General features: G+C 33.4%; 1 protein-coding gene and 1 pseudogene across 2 annotated transcripts; both read left to right on the top strand.

The window, feature by feature from the left end:
• Positions 1-4,741: 4,741 nt before the first annotated feature.
• LOC147410286 (putative flavin-containing monooxygenase 1) lies at positions 4,742-9,067 on the top strand. The gene is made up of 5 exons (XM_086439530.1): positions 4,742-5,206; positions 5,723-5,963; positions 7,224-7,402; positions 7,931-8,280; positions 8,425-9,067. Exons 1-5 carry the CDS (start codon positions 4,763-4,765, stop codon positions 8,765-8,767), a joined length of 1,557 nt encoding a protein of 518 aa, XP_086295656.1. The 5' UTR covers positions 4,742-4,762; the 3' UTR covers positions 8,768-9,067.
• A 5,565-nt stretch (positions 9,068-14,632) lies between these two features.
• On the top strand, positions 14,633-18,821 carry LOC147410285 (putative flavin-containing monooxygenase 1; annotated as a pseudogene). Its single transcript, XR_015177566.1, has 5 exons — positions 14,633-15,079; positions 15,642-15,882; positions 17,251-17,429; positions 17,878-18,227; positions 18,372-18,821. The product of XR_015177566.1 is annotated as a putative flavin-containing monooxygenase 1 (transcript).
• The last annotated feature ends 6,004 nt before the right edge of the window (positions 18,822-24,825 follow it).

Below are 24,825 nucleotides of genomic sequence, written 5' to 3'. Positions count from 1 at the left end.
TTTTATACCCCTCAATTCTTATAAAATATCAAACTCAAATCATTGAGATCGTCGATCTTAATGATTAAAGTTTAAATGTCAAGATTGACGATATAATCATTGATTTTGATGATTGTAAAAGGTCAATTTCAATGATTGGATCAAAAGTTGATATCAACGATTTGATCTATCTTGATGATTTGAATTGTCGATCTCAACAATTAGAAAGGAGTTAGAGGTAAAAGATATTTTTTATTAATTGTATTATGAAGTTACCATCTAAAAGTAAGAGTGTATTTAGAAAGAAATTCTTTTCTCAGGACTTAATAGAGTAATTTTTCTTAAAAAAACAATTATCTTATTAATTTGAAATTTTGAGTATTTCAAATACATAGCAAAACATAAGTGGGATATCTAAAGGAAGGGCGATAATCTGACTCTTTTTTTTAGACGCCCCCATCACAAAATTGTAGATCCTTTGCTTCGGGATACACAATAAAAAGATTTATGGTTATGTAACTTCCAGGTTAAGGAGAGTTTTTTTTTTTTTGGCGGAAGCAGGGGTTATGAAAAAAGAGTGTCAGATTATCATTAGTCATAACTAAAAAGTAACCTTTCATTATCAAATAGGAAATATCTTTTCGATGGTAATACAGTTTTTACACCAATAGGATACTTGTTGTGTTTATATTTACTTAAATTATTATTATGAATCTTCTACTTTGGAGATGAAAAATTAGGGTATAGAAGTTTATTAAATAAATGTTATCTTCTATTTGGTAAAAAATAAACTGGCTAATATGAAGATTTAATAGCGGAGATAAAAGCATCTAGTTTGGGGTTTTCAAGGTGTGCGCTTGAATTTTTTTTTTTTTTTTTGAGAGAAACAAATAGGAAGATTAATTATCTTGCTCAACTTGGTGATGATGCAGGGGATATATATAATATATTCAATTGAGGATGTTTGTTACTTACCTAAAGATTTAGTGAGAATCTTAACAGATGACTTAATGTATATGTATTTATTCTCGTTAGTTAATTAATAAAATGGTAGGGCCCCCTCTAACCTTAGCTTACTGATGACAAAAAAAACATTGCCGGTTGGACCTCACACTCAATTGTTGTATAATGGCCCTAATTTTTGTTTTTCCCCCTCAAATTTTGAAATGTATACTATCCAAATCCAAAAGAAGATAATCAAGACAGTATTGCGGAAAAATTCCCTTCAACTGGTCAAGATTATTAAATTATGTAAGATTAAATAGAGAAAACAAAGCACACAAAAGATTTACGTGGTTCAGCAAAATTGCCTATATTTATGGGCGGCGTTGATAATTCTTTATTAATGAAAAATATGAAAATACAATATTTTTTAGGACTTTTGAATTTTATATATATGACATCTTAGGGCGAAACACATATTTTCTAATTGCAAACTACTGCCAAAAGTTGTACGTCCACAATGAGGGGCTTACAGTCCCCACACCCTTGGCTACAAGATACACAAAAAAAAAAAAAAAAAGCCTTAAGTTAGAATCATAAACCAACATGCAGGTCTTTAGCTTATCCAAATATTTAAAAAAAAAAAAAACTCACACATAATAATTTATAAAATATGGGCTTATAACTTAATTGAAATGCGGAGGTGGTGGTTGCACATTTGAGAGGGGGAGGGGATGCACAATCATATAGACTAATCCCATCCCAAAGAGTGTAGGGATACCATCCAATATATAAAATAAAATAAATAAATAAAAAATTCTTAATCTAACAATTTCCAATTGAAAGTTTTGGCTTGGCCATGAAAATATTTTGTTTTCTAATTTTTAACCATAATATATATCCTTTTAAACTGCTTCAATTATTATTTTAAGGGTTCGCTGAGCCGACTCACAAGTAACCAAATCAACACGATCCATTTCACTTTTGATCGAGTTGATAAAATATTAACAAATTAGGATTGCTGACGTCATTAATGTGGATGGGTGTGCGCCACGTGGTGCAAAATGGCGTACCCGAGAAATTCAAGAAATTTCAGGGAAACTAGGTACCCAAATCCCAGTCCTTTCAATCAAGGAAAATGTGACTTCCACACAACAACTTGTAGAGTAGAATGGGTCTCAATACATAGAATCAAAACAAACATTTGGATATGAAATCGAGAAATTTACCAACTCATGGACGAGACTTGAATTCATTTAAGATTTGAATCACATAAAAGAACAGAATGTTATAGTAAGTCTTTGGAGGACATGACTTTGATTTTTAATATCTTACTTTATAACTTTCTTGCTTTCTTCTAGGATGTTTCCTTGTATCTTTCTTTTATTTTAGAAACCAACAGAAAGATTCATGGGCATGTTGGTTTGCCATGCAAGCCATGAACATTGATTCCCTCAGATAGGACTTTTTGCTGGTCTTCTCTTTTGAATAATATTCTAACTATCAAAATGACCTTTAACTATTTAAATAAAAGTCAAATATGTAATACTTAAAAAATTTAAATGTTCTTTTTTATTTCTTCCCTAAAAGATAATTTCGAGATGAATGATATATTTCCAAGAATACATCATGTATCTCTAAAATAAATCTTGACCATTGGATTTACAAGTACATGATTGGGATTGTCTCGGAATATAAACATTTCTATGTGAGATCCAACGGTTGAGATTTATCTTAGAGATTCATAATATATTCTTGGGATAAATCTTTTATCCGAACTGTTGGATATCACATATACATGATTGAGCTCATGTGTTTTCATGAGTCTAAGGATCTCGACCTTATACACATAAATAAAATCTTAATTTAAAATAACAATATCAAAATAACTTTATAGCCGATATAATAAGACAAAATTTCTTCCATCTATCATTATAGAAATCATCTCTGGACATGTTCAATTTATTGAAAAATAATGACTGTAATAGTAAGATATATATAGGAAGTCTTTTTGATTTATTGATATGTGTAATAGAGTTTACCCGCGGCACACGGGCATCCTCTTTCTAATTAACGGAGGAAAGGGAGGAACAGCAATAAAATTTGATGGGTAGTATTGGAAAAGGATGTCTTTAGTACACAATGTCAACTAAGAGTACTTCAACTTTGTAAAAGACGGGAAATCGATTTGGAAAAGACCCACTCAACGCATGCGAGGTAAGCAAAGTTGAATCAAATGAATCTTGGAAAGGGACAAGGGATAAAAATTTGATCTATCGATTCGCCACTGACTTTACAAAGGAATCATAAGCAAATTACAAACAAATATATTAATTTTTTGTTTAAAAAATTTCTAGCAAATAAGTAAAATAGTGAGTCTAATCCAACAGTCAGTGATATTGTAGATTAATTATTTTTTGATTGACAATATCATCACTATTTGGAGCTGTGGGGACATAAGACTAAAATCTTATATTTCTTATTTTAGTTACTTATAAAAGCGAAAAAAGGAAAAATAAAAGACATATATTTTAAAAAAGAAGTAAGCTTTGTTGGATGGTATTTTTATAGACCTAAAGTAAGGTCAAATAGATTTAATAAACAAGACCTGTCTTCGTTAGGGTACAAGGCAAGTGTTGCAGCACCGTACTCCGTTCTGGGTGTCCAAGTTTAATGACCTACAAGTGTTTGGCCCACCAGTTAGAGTTAACACTCCAAAACAAAACAAAACAAATATATATATATATATATATAAATCACCAATCTATTTGGTTTCTTTCGTGTCGATCCACCAAAAGGGGGGGAAAAAATTGATAGGTCAATTTATCCAAAAGAATGCGCAACGTGTGGGGAAATGATGATATGGAGTTCGATGATTATCTAACTCCCTAAACTACATAATTGGGACTCAAATGTGAATGATATGAGAGTCAAAACTTGGCATAGAAGATACAGGGCAAAGCAAAATCACATATTTTGACTAAAAGTCAACAGTGTAATCCACCAACCTTTCATTTATATTGTATGAAACAAAGAAAAATGGCAATTTGAATATACCTCTCCCCAATTTGGTGAATAAATGAGAAATCCATTGCGTCTTAAAATTGATGAAATATCCCTTGACCATGGTCCTCATGAGATGACTAAACTCAACTCAGTTGATGGGTGAGCTTAGGCTGAGTTATGTAGAACATGAGTTGAGCCCAGATTCAAATACTCAATCCAAACTTAATTTGATTTGAGTTTGGATTGAGAGCTTGGACGATTTAGCTCTAATCGAACTTGAGGTTATATAATAATATATAAATATTTTTATTTAATTTTAAATATCTTAAGTAACCCGTCCAAAACTATCTAACTCAGACTAACCTGAGTTCAACCCTAATTTAGTAACTCAAGTTAGGGTCGAGCTTGGGTCGATGAGCTCAGGCTCAACAATCATCGGGTTGAGGACTTCGCCACTTGAGTTCAACCTGGGTCTACTCTCCAACCTAATCGGGTTGGGCCCTAGCAGAATAAGGGTATTTCGTTAGGTTAGTCTCCTAATGAGGAACGTAGTCAGGAGACATGTCATCAGTTTGAAAATGAAGGATGTCTCAAATATTTATCATAACTCGGAGGTCACGTAAAAATTACCCTAATAAAAAATAATAGTAATTGAGTGATTAAGATGAACAAGGGAGCATCTTTTAAAACCCAGATCTCTTAATCAAATTTATTGCAAGTCTAAACTCACGTGCCTTCCTGCCTCACCACCACCACGCATCAAACTATAAATAACGCCTCTCTTCTTCCTAATTCATCCATCTCTCAAGCTAAAGCTTTTATAAAACATAGAAATATGGCTAGCAAGCAAAACTGCCTGAGAGTCTCGAAAGTAGGCATCATAGGTGCTGGAATAAGTGGTATTGCAGCCGCGAAACAACTTTCGGGCTACCACCCCTTGGTTTTCGAGGCTAGTGATTCGATCGGGGGTGTTTGGAGACATTGTTCGTATAAATCGACAAAACTTCAGACCCCTCGATGCGATTACGAGTTCTCAGATTACCCATGGCCCCAAAGAGATAATTCAAGTTTTCCTTCTCATCTTGAGATATTGGAATACTTGCATGATTATGCTACACACTTTGATGTGTTGAAATATGTGAAGTTTAATTCTAAGGTGGTGGAGATCCGGTTCACCGGTGACCATTTCAGTCAGAAACCGGGAGAGTTTGAGACTCCTTTGACAGGTCAACCCGTTTGGGAGGTTTCTGTGCAGACCAACCAATCTGAGACCCCTCAGGTCTCTCTCTCTCTCTCTCTCTCTCTCTCTCTCTCTCTCTCTTTCTCTCTCTCTGTTGAAAGACTTTGCCTAGAGTTCCCAAGTAAAATGGATCCCATCTTCAATATCCTAAGCAACCCTAGAGATTCCCAAGATAATTGATTTGCCTAGAAAACAAGTGAATTTCTTTCTCCAAGCCATATATGATAGGAGAAAATTACTTCACTATCCTACCCTTCTTTCCTATACCTAATAGGAGATAGAGTTTGCCCATGTTTAGAAAATGATATACTGTGGTGGTAAATTGGTCTTTATCATAATATTTAAATCAATTCAAAATATTCATTATGAGGGAAATTAAACTCTTCTCACATCTCCTTGTTTTTGTGAGATCATGGGGAGAGTGGAGCTGTACTTAAATTTATGTGATTAACCACCATCTACACCTTGATCATGAAATATTGATCTAGGAATATGTATTTATTTTTAAATTTAAGGGTATATTGTGTTGATATATTTTTTTATTTTATTTTTCAGTGGTATGCATTTGAGTTTCTAGTGGTCTGCATTGGCAAATATGGTGATTTACCAAAATTACCAGTTTTACCACACCATAAAGGCCCCGAAATATTTAATGGCAAGGTGATGCATTCACTCGATTACTGCAAGCTCGACAAGGAAGAATCCCATCAGCTTCTGAAAGGAAAGAAGGTTGTTGTGGTCGGTTACAAGAAATCAGCTATCGATTTAGCTGTTGAATGTGCAGAGGCCAACCAAGGTATTATAGCTATATATATATATATATATATATATATATATATATATATATATATATATATCTTTCTAGAGCTATTAAAGGAATGATCACTCAAAATTAGAATCTTGATAAAACAACATCGGCACGTGGAAGTGTAGTTGTGTATCCCAAAAAGTACAGATCTACGGATCCCAAACTCTATATATCTCTTAATGTTATTTCAGGGATATTTTTTTTTAAGATTGAGATCCGTTGATTCATGAAAAAAAATTCAGAACTCCAACTATTAGAAGATGAAATCAAATTATAAGGTATCTTAGAGATATGTGTTTCATCATGACCATTGGATATGTCATAATTTAACTGTCAGGATTTCATGCTTTTTCACGAGTCAACAGGTACCATACCCATTTTTTTTATATTATTAAGCACATTATATTCATTAAAAAATAGTTGAAGTGGTTTTTATTGGAATAAAAATCTGAAATAAACTGGTAAGATAAAAGAACAAGTAATACTGAAACTATGATATAATATAGTATAGTTTTGATAGAAATAATATTTTATTTATAGATGACGTTGGAAGAGAAGAATTGCATGGTTTTTTATTGATTCCCCACTTATCGAGAGGTGGTTACGAAGAGAAGAAAAACCAGGTCTGGTCAAAGAGTCAAACTGAAAACAGCAAGCTTTTCAAAGTTTGACTTGTTGAACATACACCGTAGAATTCCACGTTTTTAAGACCAACTCACCAACGTATGAGAAAATAGAAAGATGGCAATTGGACTCAAAACCAAACCAAAGAACAGAATGATTGTTTTTCAGCAAATTCTAGAAGAAATATAACTGATCATTAAAGACCAATCAAGGTTTGGTATATAAAAAAAAATAGGTAGGGTGCTTTTGTTACTTGATTAATAGAAATCTTAACCATTGAATTAGTATTCTCTCACATATTATCGGATAGGGTCCCTACCAAAATGGGACTTGATTGATCTAAAATCAATCCAATAAGTTATCAGATTGGATCCTTATAAGAACCCAAATACTCAATACAGTCCTAAGTTCTCGGATTGGATTTCGGGTATGATCAAATCCACGCTTTTTAAAGGAGATATGAAAGAAGTTTCATTGAAAGAACTGGGAAAAGAAGTAAGCATAGACTTGTGTTGGGAAATTTCTAAGAGATTGTAAGAGTGGTTGACTTGTATTTATTTTCTAAAAGATTGTGAAATTGATTTGTGTTTCTTGTGTTTTGGTTGAATTTGTTAAATTAATTAGGAGAAGATGGGCAAGCATGCACCATGGTGATAAGGACCTTGCATTGGACTGTTCCTTCTTACTGGGTTTGGGGCTTACCCTTCTTCTTGTTCTACTCAACAAGGTCCTCACAATTCCTTCATGGAAGGCCTAATCAAAGCTTCTTGAGGGCTCTCCTTTGCCTCTTTTTATCTCCATTGGTGAATAATACATTCTCAGTTTCTCTAGTCTCTTTATTTTAAAAATAAAATAGCAATTGCTTTATAATTTGTCATCAATTTGACAAGAAGAATGTTAAAATGTCCGAATCACATACCCATTTAATTTTATGGTTTTCTTCCTACCCCCTCACCAAATAGGAAAATTTGGCATGCCTCCCTTGACAATTGACTTTACCTGGGTCTATAATAGAACTATACAAAATTATAACCATCTATAATATTGAATAAATTTTAGTTGAAATAAATAGGTGTGAAATATATATTTAAGGGTGGTGAGTTTAAACTGTCCTTTCAAGTTAGACTTGGGCAAAGTTAATGTCCAAAGGAGGCAAGTTGAATTTTTCTAACTAATGAGGAACGTAATTATAGAAGCCAATTAGTGTTTGTACATGATGATCTTGTTAACAGATGTTTCAGGCTTTAATAGAACCGATATGCTTGGACTCTTAATGACTACTATACATGCAAGAGCTAATGCTAGTTATTTGCCCTAATGTATTTTGACAGAGAAGAGCGATCTCAAAGTTTATTGAATCCTTCTTGGTGTGGAAGCTTCCTTTGATGAAGTATGGATTGAAACCTGATCACCCATTTGAGGAGGATTATGCGTCATGTCAGATGGCTATCTTGCCTGAAAATTTCTTTTTGGAGGCCGATCAAGGACGAATCTTGTTTAAAAGGGCATCGAAATGGTCGTTTTGGAGTGGAGGGATTGAATTAGAAGACAATACCAAGTTGGAGGCTGATGTTGTTGTTCTTGCAACTGGTTTTGATGGGAAGAAAAAGCTTAGGGACTTATTACCTGAACCCTTTTGTAGTTTGATAGAAGACACTTCTGGTATCATGCCATTATACAGGTTTGCACTGACTCATCCAATATAAGACTAAATAAACACATAAAATTAAAGAGAAAAAACTCAAGATGGGTTCTGCATTTTCTTGAAGATTAATTGATTAATTAATTAATTAATTAATTATGCTATTATATTTTTGTATCACAGGGGCACAATCCATCCATTGATCCCAAACATGGCCTTTGTTGGATATCTTGAAAGTGTCTCAAACTTGCACTCAGCCGAGCTTCGGTGCATTTGGCTAGCACGACTACTTGACAATCGATTCAAGCTCCCGAGTGTGGAAAAAATGTTGGAGCAAACGACAAATGAGCTAGAGATCATGAAAAGAACCACAAGGTTCTACAAGAGGCACTGCATTTCTACTTTTAGTATCAATCACAGTGATGAGATATGCGAAGAGATGGGATGGAGATCATGGAGGAAGAAGAATTGGCTATTAGAAGCCTTCAGCCCTTACAATAGCCAAGATTATGAAGAAGAAAAATGAAGTTTTATATGAATATTATTATAAACTATATTTACTTAATTAGTTTAAGGAACTATTTTGTAATAATAACAACCAAGGCTGTTGACTTGGAAATCAACTCCCAGAAGTATAGGATTTATTCTCCTTGAGAAAAAGAAAGACAGAAGGAAGGGAGAAGTATAAACAATAAAGGTTCTTGTCTCTTTCATATTATATGACTTTCCAATTCTCATGCAAAGTGAACAAATTCCACATGTATGTAATGCTCACATCACCATAGTGAAAGTCCTGTGTTTCTACTTTCTATGAAAGATTGTCAATGTTTAGTCCACCCTTTCTTATCTTTTCCCTTTATATATATTTGGTCAACTATCGAGTATCAAAGTTGGTGACATTTATCTTGATGTGGAACTATTTTTAAGTGGATTTATGGCCCTCACCGTACTACAAACAGCATTAATTATTTTGATCATAGGAGTGAACATTAAGTTCATCATTTGGTGGATATGTTACAGGTACTAAATTGTATAATGGTCCTCACATCCTTCACAAATTGTAAGATTACTCTTAAAAATCATATATTTGTCCTACACATCCAAATTGGATCGACCTCACAGCCTAGGCTTGAGATTTTAAAGATGAAAATAGGGGTGGCAATACTAAAATCACTTGAGAACACGACATGAAATTAGTGGGTTTGGATCAAAGTTTAATTGGATTTGGGTCATTATAACGTTAACCTGTCTAACACAATTATTAAATAGGTCGGATTTGAGTTAGGGGGTGTCAACCCACTTAACCCATTTTGACATGCTCTTAATTATTCTATCATTAACATGTAATTTTAAATATATGAACAATTATTTAAGAATTTTGTAAATTACCCATTTTTTCTAATAAAACTTAATCTATATTTTGTAATACTTAATTTATGTTAGTAGATATTAATTTACGGTTGTATGACTTTAATTTTAGTAATAGTGTTTTATTTTTGGTGGTGGAAATGAAATTTATTTTTTTCAATAAAAATTAAAATTTTGTTAAATAGGTTATATATGGGTTGGATTTTGATTTAAGTTTTTGACACGATTATTAAATGAGTAAGGTTTAGATTTGGTAAATTTTCATTATACCCTTACCTCAACATGACATGACCTGACCCATTGCCACTCCTAGATGAAATCTATGATCGAGCATGTCCGAGTGATACATGCATGTTAAGTCATTACATGAAAAAGGGGATAAATTCGACCGCATGGTATATTGAATTGCTTGGTTTTAGTCAATTTGAAGGACCTTGATGTCAAGTACAATCGTCCAATGAATAACCTAGTCGAAAAAGTCTCCAAAAATGAATCAGTCCAAGAACCAAGTAACTTACTATTGGGCATTCAAAAAACTCCCCTAATAAGGGCCACCCTAAAAGATATTTCCCAGACGTAATCCGGTGTATGTGTAAGAAGTATCAAAGTAGGCGGCAGTTGACTTCCAAAGAGAAGTCTATAGTGAATTTAGCCTAATTGGAAAAGAGTTTCTTGTGAGCCCCTCACTGGAGAAATATTGCCAACCGTGTGCATTAGATGACGTATCATAGCAGGGCCATTTTTTTGCTTTTTGTTTTTTGTTTTCTTATTTTGATAATTAAAAATTATTTTAATGGGTCCACACTCCACAATAATTGGACCCACTAATCTCATGATATTCAAAGTATCTTTTCTTAGATCTATTTTTTTTATTTAAACATTATATTTGAATAACAAAATAATCGTTAATTAGTACTCTATGTTTATTGATTAAGCATAAAATAGTTATCAAAATGGCCAATAATTAGAAGTCATTAATCAGGTTGATTTTTTTTTATTTATAATTATTTTGCGTAGATGTCCACAAAAAAATTTCAAATAAGGTTGGTAGATTCTGATTAAAATGAGAAAGTTTCTAATTATAAAATTTCTAATTATAGATTCTGACATCAGTTCCTAACAAATTGTTCTCAATTAAGATTTTGTAATCTTAAATTATAAATTTTCATAATTTGACTATGAGAATCTAAAATCAGAATATAGCAATCCAAATCAAACGCCTACGAAGCGTAGGGCTTAGAATAGAATGGATTTGTGATTGATAATGTGTCGATATCTGTGTACTTCATAGTGTACCCACAAAGATCTTGCATTAAATGTATAAATATGTACAGATCCCTAGAATTGGAAAGGCGGATCTTGATGCACTGCAGTGTGGAAACTAGTGTCAAACAAACGAAAGATATTTAATTGTTCCCTTTAAAATATGTACTGATTATCTTCCATTGGATCTATTTGTTGGTAAGTAAAAAAAAGTCTTTGATATAAGTCTGCACCATTATTTACAATAATTTCTCACATGAACCATAAAATTTTCAACATTTAAAGGACAATCCATTAAATTCATGTTTTGGGTTTATCTTTTCATTCAAATTTATTTATAAACATCCAAAATTTCAAAGGTTGTAATCCTAACTAGGAGTAACAATGGGTAGATTCTGATTTTTTACTTCATGGTGTGTCTGATTTGAGAGAATTGATGGGAGAAAAAAATTCATTAAAAGAAAAGAAAAGAAAAGAAGAAAAAAGAAATTTTGTTGCTCTCCACCCTATTTAGTTTAACAATAGAAAAAACATAAGTTTGGAGAAAAAAAAAGTATAGGGTTGTAATTTTAAGTTCTTTATCATTAATGAACTTTTCCTTTCTCACAATCTCTCCAATTTGGAGTGAAAAAAAAAAGGGGGAAGAAAAATTGGCCCATTATTCTCTATGTTTTTCTTTTCTCTCCTCAATTAACAATCCAAATAAGTGGAGAGAAACTCAAATTTTTTTTCTCTTACCTTTTCTCTCCATTTCTCTCAATCAAAACACACTATAAGGGGAGTAGAAGCGAAACTATTAAACTTTCTCCATTCTGGACCTCCAAGCACTATGTAATTTCTACGATATATCTCTGAGAGTGAACCCTAGGGATGATTTTAACTCAAGACCTCTGCTTCCATAGACATGGCCTTGGCTATCTCGCCAATCTTTTGGGCTTGATTCCAATTCTCCAATCAAAGGAAGAAAAATCATGTAAAAAAAATTATATTTAAACAATTCCGATTTTAAGTACCCATCGATTCTAATTCTCAATTGGTTCAATTACAAGAGACCAGACTCTAGTAAGTTTCTTAAGCATGCAAAGTCATAGGTGTCCATCAAGACTGAGGATCCAACACGACCGTTCCCATGTTAAAGGTAAGGTATCAACATGGCGAGTTTTTGTTGTAGTTTGAAATACATAGGCTCTTAATCAAGCCGTGCACGCAGCCCCAGTGTGCTTGAACTCCAATAAAAGTACACCCAACGTTGCTGTAAACAACTCAGCCATTAATACCCCTAGTCCTAACCCGTATAAACCAGTTTCAAAGTCCCCTACAATAAATAGAGAGAAAGAGAGATATGTTGCTCAACTTGCAAGGAGACTTTGTTAAAATAGTAAGAAATGACAGAGAATGTACAAAGTGGAACGTGGAGAATGCATTATTTGGGAAACCGTGTCCAACGCAACGCACCGCATTAATTTAAAACACAACAAAGATGAGTAATATTTTGTCATCTCCTGAGAAATTTTATGCTCACATAAAACTCAATCCGGCACCGAGCCTAGCTAATAAGGGAAATTTTGTAAATTGGTATCAACATCCCTCTAGTACGCCTTCTCTCATTATAGTAACAGTCATGGTGGAGTGACCTCAAGTTGGAATGTAAATTGGTGTCAACATCCCTCTACTATGCCTTCTCTCATTATAGTAAGAGTCATGGTGGAGTAACCTCAAGTTGGAAGCTCATATCGCACTTCTTGATGTGAAAGTGGATAGGAACCATAGATGCTTTTTCACTCCTAGATAATAATAAAGATAATATTAAACATTAAAATAATATGAATAATGTTGAAGTGATCTAAGGCTGAAATCTCATATCACTCTTTTTGACGTGAAAGTGTATAGGAACCATAGATGATTTTTATTGAGATACAAGTAAAAAAGCATCTATGGTTCTTATTCACTTTCATGTAAAAAAAGTGCGATATGAGATTCCAGCTTGAGGTCACTCCAGTACGATTAAAATAATATTTTTTGTAATTTCAATAAATTTAAATAAAAAAAATAAAAAAGTGGTTAAACTTGAACAAAGATTTGTTGTTTTGAAAATAAGGTGCTAAGCTGACGAACTGATGGCATGAAGCCCCGAGTATTAAAAAAAAACAAGAGTGATTGATTGACAAAGAGAAAATTTTGGAATAATTTATATACTTATATTTTCAATACATGTGTCGTCATGCTATTGGTTCAAATCATCACCTTAAGCCTTAGCACATAAATTTTAAAACAATAAATCTCTATTCATGAGAGTGATGCATTTGTATTTTATTGGTTTTGATAAATAAGAATCTAATAATTAGCAAATTTAAGTATATTATGTGGAGGTATTTTTGGATGTTTTTTATTTTATGTAAATAGCCCTTTAGTCCATCTTCTCTCATTATAATGGGAAAGAATATTTATTAAGATATGGTCATTATTTTAAGATTAGAATTTATATCTTTTAATGGTGTATTGGGTGAAATACAATCTGTGTTATATGCATAAGTTCTTAAGCCAAGTGGTGTACACAATCAGGAAAGTAAAATATCCAAGAAATTATAGGGAAATTACATATGCATATCTTAATTAGTCCTTGCAATCTAGGAAAATGTGATGTAATTTCCTTGTTAATTATGTTTTCAAGTAGAATTGGTCACAACATGACACAAACAATACCAACTTTGGACATAAACACAAAAACACAGTATCTTAGTCCTTGGAAGGCGTGACTTTGGTATCTAGAATTATTTACTCTTTATTTTTTTCTACTTCAATTTTTTTAATTCTCTCTCAGAAGCTTCTTGCTTTCTTCTTGGATGCTTCCTTGGATCTTCCCTCCCTTTATGAAGCCAATAACCAAAGTCAGCGATGTCAGATTACCACGCAAGCCATGGGCATTGATCCTTTTTGTGGAAGTGGGTTACTTGTTTCATTAAAAAATCTTTCATTTGGCATTTTTTTTAAATAGTTGGGTTGATTTTGGTTTTTTCTCTCGAATCTATGTAAACTAAATCATGATTTAATAGTTTAGAGGTATAAAGGGAAGAAGAGGAGGGGGGGGGGGTCTTCTTTTTTTTTGTTCGATGGGCCAAAATCATCAAATTAATGTAGGTTGGGAAAATTCAATGTCTCTAAGGTGTTGGATCTAGGGAACTTAAAAAATTTAACAGCCATGGGTCATTGAAATTCGGTTTTTAAAATTCAGGGCCTTGGCCCATTGAATTTTCCCTTTTCAGGTAGTAAATAGAGGATTTTTGTCAAAAGAAGCATTGAATGGGATTCAAAGACTTTGAGCCGTCAAAATTTTCATTGTTGAATCCTTCTTTTTTTTTTTTTCGATGGGCCAAAATCATCAAATTAATGTAGGTTGGGAAAATTCAATGTCTCTAAGGTGTTGGATCTAGGGAACTTAAAAAATTTAACAGCCATGGGTCATTGAAATTCGGTTTTAAAAATTCAGGGCCTTGGCCCATTGAATTTGCCCTCTTCGGATAGTAAATAGAGGATTTTTGTCAAAAGAAGCCTTGAATGGTATTTTGATAGATTTATCTCCCATATACCATAGATGACCATGTTCAAGGGATGTATCATTAGGTCCAAATATAGAGGGGTATCTCAAATATTCAACAAATTTACTTCAAAGTCTAATTCACTTGCCTTCTCAATACCCTATAAATACGTATCTTCCTCCCTCAATTCATCCATCCCTCAAGCTTTTCTAACACATATCATCATGGTTGGCAAGCAAAACTGCCTCATGGTCTCAAAAGTAGGCATCATTGGTGCTGGAATAAGTGGTATTGCCGCCGCAAAACAACTTTCAGGCTACCATCCGTTGGTTTTCGAGGCTAGTGATTCGATTGGGGGCGTTTGGAGGCATTGTTCGTATAATTCGACAAAACTTCAGACCCCTCGATGTGATTACGAGTTCTCAGATTACCCATGGCCCCAGAGGGATAATTCAAGTTTTCCATCTCATATTGAGATATTGGAATACTTGCATGATTATGCTACCCACTTTGATGTGTTGAAATATGTGAAGTTCAATTCTAAGGTGGTGGAGATCCGGTTCACCGGTGACCATTTCGGTCAGAAACCGGGAGAGTTTGGAACTCCATTGACCGGTCAACCGGTTTGGGAGGTTGCTGTGCAATCTAACCAATCCCAGCAGACTCCTCAGGTCACTTGTTATTCTAATGACCATTTTCAATTCAAGCTCACTTTTTATCTTTCTTTTTTTCTTTTTAACCTGTGTGTGTGTGTGTGTGTGTGTGAGAAGAATACTAACCTCAAACCACATAGGGGGCTCTCCATCAAACAAATGGCTGAGATGAAAGGACCTGCCTAGAGAACCCAAACATGGATCCCTAGAAAATTTTAATATTCTAAGAAAATGCCTAGAGATTCCCAAGAGAATAGATTTTCATTAAACAATGAATTATTGTCTTTTGTCCTAAGTATGGTGGCAGATATATTAGCTTGGAAAAGTTTATTGGGAAGATATATCTCCCTATGTGAGATCTGTTTAGATCTTTTTTCTTGTATATTATTCTCTTTTTCTTAATGCAATTTGCTTCAGCTTGCTTAGAATTATTTTTTTTAAAAGGAATAGTTGGCCAAATTTAAAAAAATTTAGACAAAATGGTGCTTTGATAATACAATGCAACTGTATTTCTTGTTTTTAATTTAAGGTTATATTGTCTTGATTTCTTTTTCTTTCCTTTTTTATTTTTATTTTCCAGTGGTATGCATTTGAGTTCCTTGTCATGTGTATTGGAAAATATGGCGACATACCTAAAATGCCAGTTTTTCCACACCATAAAGGCCCTGAAATATTTAACGGGAAGGTCATGCATTCGCTCGATTACTGCAAGCTCAACAAGGAAGAAACTCACCAGCTACTAAAAGGAAAGAAGGTTGTCGTCTTTGGATACAAGAAATCAGCTATCGATCTAGCTGTTGAATGTGCAGAGGCCAACCAAGGTATTTAATAGTCATTTTTTTTATGAGTTGCGATACAAAACGGTAACATGTTCCTATAGCATCATACGATGTCTATGTGATATGTTTTTAATGAAGAATAAACACATTGGATTGCATGCCAAACAAAAACAACTTTGTTAGAAGTTTGGCGTGTTTTAAACTCTAACCAAAATTTTCCATATAGACACCTAACCTATTCTACAGAAACGGATCTCCTGATTCTTTCTTTATTTTATTTTAATCGGTAAACCTTATTTTGATAAAATCAATAATTCAATAAGGGTGAGAATTAAACTTAAGTCTATGCTATCATCATCCATGGATTTAACTACGTAACCTAGTTGGCACCTTTTACTCACAATCATTTTCATTTGTTGCTAAGAATTAATATATAATGTGTTGCACATAGAGAATTTATATATTTTTATACATGGATATTTTTTCATTAAAACAGAAAAATTACATATTGAAAAAATAGATTTTTTTTTAAGAAAATGGCAAATTTACATTCGGCATTTATATGTTTTATCCTCATACATATTTTTATATTGTCAAGCACATTATACTAAAGTGTATACATACGACAACAGAATACTACAACTATTAATGTCACCTCAAAAAAATATACTAAAATTATGATAGGATAGTTTAGTTTGGTAGAAATGTTTTTTTTATTTTATTTTTTATAGGTGGCGTTGGAAGTGAAGAATTGCATGGTTTTTGGTTCCCCACTAGCTGAGGGGTTGTTCTGAAAAGAAAATATAAGACGAAGTGTCAAACTCAAAACAGCATTGTAAGGTTTGACATGTTGACCATAAATGGTAGAATTACACGTTTTCTAGACATGAGAAAATAGAAAGATGGCGATTGGACTCAATAAATAATATTCATTAAAGACAAAATCTTGACCATTGTATTTGTATTCACATCTTATCGGATCGGGCCTAGCTACCAAAACGGGACTTGACCAATACAAAGCGGTCCAATAAATTATAAGATCGGATCCTTATCAGAACCCAAATCCTCAATTAATACAGCACTAAGTTCTCAGATTGGGATGGATTGGATTTTGGGTATGATCGGATCCATTGATAGATTTTCTATGGTGACTATTACTGCAATATATTTATTCTATAAATTAAATACCCTTCTTCGTAAAGCTTTGTAGCTTTTGTATCTTCTTCAATTGAAACATAAAAGAAGTTTCATTGAAAGAATTATGAAATTAAAAGAAGGAAGCAGAGACTTGTGTTGGCAATTTCTAAGAGGTTGTATGAGTAGTTGACTTGTATTTATTTTCTAAGATTTTCGGATTGTTAAATTGACTTGTGTTTATTGTGTTTTGGTTGAATTTGTTAAATTAATTAGGAGAAGATGGGCAAGCATGCACCATGGTGATAAGGACCTTGCATTGGACTGTTCCTTCTTACTGAATTTGGGGCTTACCCTTCTTCTTGTTCTATTCAACAAGGTCCTCACAATTCCTTCATGGAAGGCCAAATCAAAGCTTCTTGAGGGCTCTCCTTTGCCTCTTTTTATCTCCATTGGTGAATAATACATTCTCAGTTTCTCTAGTCTCTTTATTTTAAAAATAAAATAGCAATTGCTTTATAATTTGTCCTCAGTTTGACAAGAAGAATGTTAAAAAGTGAGAAACACATACCCATTTAATTTTATGGTTTTCTTCCTGGCCCCTCACAAAATAGGAAAATTTGGCATGCCTCCCTTGACAATTGACTTTAACTGGGTCTATAATAGGGGGGTGAGTTTATAAATTCATTTCAAGCTAGACTTGGGCAAAGTTAATGTTCAAGGGAGGCAAGTTGAATTTTTCTAACTAATGAGGAAGGTAATTATAGAAGCCAATTAGTGTTTGTACATGATGATCTTCTTAACAGATGTTTCATGCTTAATAGAACTGATATTCTTGGACTCTTAATGACTACTATACATGCAAAAGCAAATGTTAGTTATTTGCCCTAAGTTTTTTGACAGAGAAGAGCGATCTCAAAGTTTATCGAATCCTTCTTGGTGTGGAAGCTTCCTTTGATGAAGTATGGATTGAAACCTGATCACCCATTTGAGGAGGACTACGCATCTTGTCAGATGGCTATCTTGCCTGAAAATTTCTTTTTGGAGGCTGATCAAGGACGAATCTTGTTTAAAAGGGCATCAAAATGGTCGTTTTGGAGTGGAGGGATTGAATTAGAAGACAAAACCAAGTTGGAGGCTGATGTTGTTGTTCTTGCAACTGGTTTTGATGGGAAGAAAAAGCTTAGGGACTTATTACCTGAACCCTTTTGTAGTTTGATAGAAGACTCTTCTGGTAACATGCCACTATACAGGTTTGCACTGACTCATCCAATATAAGACTAAATAAACACATAAAATTAAAGAGAAAAAACTCAAGATGGGGTCTGCATTTTCTTGAAGATTAATTGATTAATTAATTAATTAATTAATTATGCTATTATATTTTTGTATCACAGGGGCACAATCCATCCATTGATCCCAAACATGGCCTTTGTTGGATATCTTGAAAGTGTCTCAAACTTGCACTCAGCCGAGCTTCGGTGCATTTGGCTAGCAAGACTACTTGACAATCAATTCAAGCTCCCGAGTGTGGAAAAAATGTTGGAGCAAACGCCAAATGAGCTAGAGATCATGAAAAGAACCACAAGGTTCTACAAGAGGCACTGCATTTCTACTTTTAGTATCAATCACAGTGATGAGATATGCGAGGAGATGGGATGGAGATCATGGAGGAAGAAGAATTGGCTATTAGAAGCCTTCAGCCCTTATAATAGCCAAGATTATGAAGAAGAAAAATGAGGTTTTATATGAATATTATTATAAACTATATTTACTTAATTAGTTTAAGGAAGTATTTTGTAATAATAACAACCAAGGCTGTTGACTTGGAAATCAACTCCCAGAAGTATAGGATTTATTCTGCTTGAGAAAAAGAAAGACAGAAGGAAGAGAGAAGTATAAACAATAAAGGCTCTTGTCTCTTTCATATTATATGACTTTCCAATTCTCATGCAAAGTGAACAAATTCCACATGTATGCAATGCTCACATCACCATAGAGAAAGTCCTGTGTTTCTACTTTCTATGGAAGATTGTCAATGTTAACTCCACCCCTTCGTATCTTGTTCCCCTTCTATATATTTTGTCAACTATCGAGTATCAAAGTAGGTGGCATTTTTCTTGATGTGGAACTATTTTTAAGTGGATTTGGGGCCCTCACCGTACAACAAACAACAATAATTATTTTGATCGTACGTGCGAACATTAAGTTCATCATTTGGTGGATATGTTACAGGTACTAAATTGTATAATGGTCCTCACATCCTTCACAAATTATAAGATTACTCTTAAAAACCATAGATTTGTCTTACACATACAAATTGGATCGACCTCACGGCCTAGGCTTGAGATTTTAAGGATGAAAATAGGGGTGGCAATCTTAAAACCACATGAGAACACGACATGAAATTAGTGGGTTTGAGTCATGTTTAATTGAATTTGGGTCATTATAATGTTTACCTGTCTAACACAATTATTAAACAGGTCGGATTTGAGTTAAGGGGTGTCAACCCACTTAACTCATTTTGACACACTCTGAGTTATTCTATCATTAACATGTAATTTTAAATATATGTATAATTATTTAAGAATTTTGTAAATTGCCCATTTTTTCTAATAAAACTTAGTCTATGTTTTGTGATGATACGTAATTTTTGTTAGTAGATATTAGTTTACGGTTGTATGACTTTATTTTTTATAATAGTATTTTATTTTTGGTGGTGGAAGTGAAATTTATTTTTTCCAATAAAAATTAAAATTTTATTAAATAGGTTATATATGGGTTGAATTAGGTACACATATTTATAAATGATTTGGATTTGGATTTAAGTTTTTGACAAGATTATTAAATGGGTAAAGTTGGGATTTAGTAAATTTTCATAATACCCTTACCTCAACATGACATGATCCGACCCATTACCACCCCTAGATAAAATCTATGATCGAACATGTCCGAGTGATACATGCATGCTAATTCACTACATGAAAAAGGGGATAAATTCGACGGCATGGTATATTGAATTGCTTGGTTTTAGTCAATTTGAAGGACCTTGACATTGAGTTTACCCTTTTTTCACATAGTGAGTACAATCGTCTAATGAATAACCTAGGCGAAAAAATCTACAAAAATGAATCAGTCCAAGAACCAAGTAACTTAGTATTGGGCATTCAAACAACCCCCCTAATAAAGGCCACCCTAAAAGATTTATCCCAGACGTAATCCGCTGTGTGTGTGTGTGTGTGTGTGTGTGTGTGTGTGAAGTATCAATGTAGGCGACATTTGACTTCCAAAGAGAAGTCTATAGCGAATTTAGCCTGATTGGAAAAGAGTTTCTTGTGAGCCCCTCACTAGAGAAATATTGCCAACCGTATGCATTAGATGACGTATCATAGCAGGACCATTTTTTGCTTTTTGTTTTCTTATTTTGATAACTAAAAGTTATTTTAAATGGATCCACACTCCACAGTAATTGGACCCACTAATCTCATGATATTCAAACTATCTTTTCTTAGATCTATTTTTTTTATTTAAACATTATATTTGAATAACAAAATAATTGTTAATTAGTACTCTATGTTTATTGATTAAGCATAAAATAGTTATCAAAATGGCCAATAATTAGAAGTCATTAAACAGGTTGATTTTTTTTATTTATAATTATTTTGCGTAGATGTCCACAAAAAAATTTCAAATAAGGTTGGTAGACCCAAAATGTTTTCCACAAGAATTATACATCCTGGGGGGTATTTTGTTTTGGATTCTCAAATCCAGATTACATTTTTTCTTGATTATAAAACGATTCTCTCAATCACATAAGAAATAAACTAAACTGATTAAAAATTAGAAAGTTTCTAATTATAGATTCTGACATCAGTTCCTAACAAATTGTTCTCAATTAAGATTTTGTAATCTTAAATTATAAATTTTCATAATTTGACTATGAAAATCTAAAATCAGAATATAGCAATCCAAATCAAACGCCTACGGAGCGTAGGGCTTAGAATAGAATGGATTTGTGATTGATAATGTGTCGATATCTGTGTACTTCACATAGCGTACCCACAAAGATCTTGCATTAAACGTAGAAATATGTACAGATCCCTAGAATTGGAAAGGCAGATCTTGATGCACTGCAGTGTGGAAATTAGTATCAAACAAACGAAAGATATTTAATTGTTCCCTTTTAAAACATGCACTGATTATCTTCCATTGGATCTATTTGTTGGTAAGTAAAAAAAAGTCTTTGATATAAGTCTGCACCATTATTTACAATAATCTCTCACATGAAACATAAAATTTTCAACATTTAAAAGACAATCCATTAAATTCATGTTTTGGGTTTATCTTTTTATACAAATTTATTTATAAACATCCAAAATTTCGAAGGTTGTAATCCTAACTAGGAGTAACAATGGGTGGATTCCCGTTTTGTACTTCATGGTGTGTCTGGATTGAGAGAATTGAAGGGAGAAAAAATTCATTGAAAGAAAAGAAAAGAAGAATTTGATTCTCTCCACCCTATTTAGTTTAACAATAGAAAAAACATAAGTGTGGAGAAAAAAAAAGTATAGGGTTGTAATTTTAAGTTCTTTATCATTAATGAACTTTTCTTTTCTCTGACAATCTCTCCAATTTGGAGAGGGAAGAAAAATTGGCCCATTATTCTCTCTGTTTTTCTTTTCTCTTCTCACTTAACAATCCAAATAAGAGGAGAGAAACTCAAGTTTTTTTTTCTTTCCTTTTCTCTCCATTTCTCTCAATCAAAACACACTATAAGGGGAGTAGAAGCAAAACTATTAAACTTTCTCCATTCTGGACCTTCGAGCACCATGTAATTTCTGCGATAAATCTCTGAGGGTGAACCCTAGGGATGATTTTAACTCAAGACCTCTGCTTCCATAGACATGGCCTTAGCTATCTCGCCAATCTTTTGGGATTGATACCAATTCTTCAATCAAAGGAATCAAAATCATGTAAAAAAAAATTCTATTTAAACAATCCCAATTTTAAGTACCTATCGATTCTAATTCTCAATTGGTTCAATTACAAGAGACCAGACTCTAGTAAGTTTCTTAAGCATGCAAAGTCATAGGTGTCCATTAAGACTGAGGATCCAATACGATGTACTGTTCCCATGTTAAAGGTTAGGTATTTACATGGCGAGTTTTTGTTGGAGTTTGAAATACATAGGCTCTTAATCAAGCCGTGCACGCAGCCCCAGTGTCCTTGAACTCCAATAAAAATATGCTATGTAGACACCCAACGTTGTTGTAAACAACTCACCCACTAATACCCCTAGTCCTAACCTGAATAAACCAGTTTCAAAGTCCCCTACAATAAATAGAGAGAAAGAGAGATATGTTGCTCAACTTGCAAGGAGACTTTGTTAAACTAGTAAGAAATGACAGAGAATGTACAAAGTGGAACGTGGAGAATGCATTATTTGGGAAACTATGTCCAACGCAACGCACCGCGTTAGTTCCCAAAGGAGGCCATTGGACCATATCTTTTTAACTAGCAATCGTCAGCTACTTCCAATTGTAAGTAAATATTAATTTAAAACACAACAAAGATGAGTAATATTTTGTCATCTCCTGAGAGATTTTATGCTCACATAAAACTCAATCCAGCACCGAGCCTAGCTAATAAGGGAAATTTTGTAAATTGGTGTCAACATCCCTATACTACGCCTTCTCTCGTTATAGTAAGAGTCATGGTGGAGTGACCTCAAGTTGGAATGTAAATTGGTGTCAACATCCCTCTACTACGCCTTCTCTCATTATAGTAAGAGTCATGGTGGAGTGACCTCAAGTTGGAAGCTCATATCGCACTTCTTGATGTGAAAGTGGATAGGAACTATAGATGCTTTTTCACTCCGAGATAATAATCTAGATAATATTGAACATTAAAATAATATGAATAATGTTGAAGTGATCTAAGGCTGGAATGTCATATCACTCTTCTTGACGTGAAAGTGTATAGGAACCATAGATGATTTTCCTCGAGATACAAGTGAAAAAGCATCTATGATTCCTATTCACTTTCACAACAAAAAAAAAAAAAAGTGCGATATGGGGTTCCAGCTTGAGGTCACTCCACTACGATTCAAATAATATTTTTTGTAATTTCAATAAATTTAAATAAATAAATAAATAAGTGGTTAAAGTTGAACAAAGATTTGTTGTTTTGAAAATAATGTGCTAAGCTGATGAACTGGTGACATGAAGCCCCGAGTATTAAAAAAACAAGGGTGATTGATTAGCAGAGAGAAAATTTTGGAGTAGTTTATTTACTTATATTTTCAATACACGTGACGTCATGCTATTGGTTCAAATCATCACCTTAAGCCTTAGCACATAAATTTTAAAACAAAAAATCTCTATTCATGAGAGATGCATTTGTATTTTATTGGTTTTGATAAATAAGAATCTAATAATTAGCAAATTTAAGTATATTATGTGGAGGTATTTTTGGATGTTTTTTATTTTATGTAAATAGACCTTTAGTCCATCTTCTCTCATTATAATGGGAAAGAATATTTATTAAGATATGGTCATTACTTTAAGATTAGAATTTATATCTTTTAATGGTGTGTTGGGTGAAATACAATCTGTGTTATGTGCATAAGTTCTCAGGCCAAGTGGTGTACACAATCAGGAAAGTAAAATATCCATGAAATTATAGGGAAATTACGTATGCGTATCTTAATTAGTCCTTGCAATCTAGGAAAATGTGATGTAATTTCCTTGTAACTATGTTTTCTAGTAGAATTGGTCACAACATGACACAAACAAAACCAACTTTGGAACATAAACACAAAAACCACAGTATCTTAGTCCTTGGAAGGCATGACTTTGGTATCTAGAATTATTTACTCTTTATTTTTTTCTACTTCAATTCTTTTAATTCTCTCTCAGAAGCTTCTTGCTTTCTTCTTGGATGCTTCCTTGAATCTTCCCTCCCTCTATGAAGCCAATAACCAAAGTCAGCGATGTCAGATTACCATGCAAGCCATGGGCATTGATCCTTTTTGTGGAAGTGGGTTACTTGTTTCGTTAAAAAATCTTTCATTTGACATTTTTTTTTAAATAGTTGGGAATGATTTTGGTTTTTTCTCTCAAGTCTATGTAAACTAAATCATGATTTAATAGTTTAGAGGTAGAAGAGGAAAGAGGGGGGGGGGGGGGGCATAAATGTAAAAATAGCCCATGTTCAAAGACCTTGAGCTGTCAAATTTTTCATTGTTGAATCCTACTTTTTTTTTTTTTTTTGACAGGCAGAAATCATCAAATTAATGTAGGTTGGGAAAATTCAATGTCACTAAGCGGTTGGATCTAAGGGGGGGGGGGGGGGGGGGGGGGGGGAGCGGGGGGCGTAAATGTAAAAATAGCCCATGTTCAAAGACCTTGAGCTGTCAAATTTTTCATTGTTGAATCCTTCTTTTTTTTTTTTTTTTGACAGGCAGAAATCATCAAATTAATGTAGGTTGGGAAAATTCAATGTCACTAAGCGGTTGGATCTAGGGAACTTAAAAAATTTAACAGCCATGGGTAATTGAAATTCGGTTTTTAAAATGCATGGCCTTGGCCCATTGAATTTTCCCTTTTCAGGTAGTAAATAGAGGATTTTTGACAAAAGAAGGATTGAAGGGTATTTTGATTGATTAATCTCCCATATACCATAGATGACCATGATCAAGGGATGTATCATTAGGTCCAAAATAGAGGGGTATCTAAAATATTCACCAAATTTACTTCGAAGTCTAATTCACTTGCCTTCTTAATACCTTATAAATACGTATCTTCCTCCCTTAATTCATCCATCCCTCAAGCTTTTCTAACACATATCATC

This window comes from Akebia trifoliata, chromosome 1 (genome assembly GCF_017979445.1).
Source record: "Akebia trifoliata isolate Shusen 1 chromosome 1, ASM1797944v1, whole genome shotgun sequence".
Taxonomy (NCBI): domain Eukaryota; kingdom Viridiplantae; phylum Streptophyta; class Magnoliopsida; order Ranunculales; family Lardizabalaceae; genus Akebia; species Akebia trifoliata.
Note: the sequence above shows the minus strand (reverse complement) of the source record. Positions and strands in the feature narration are given on the sequence as shown.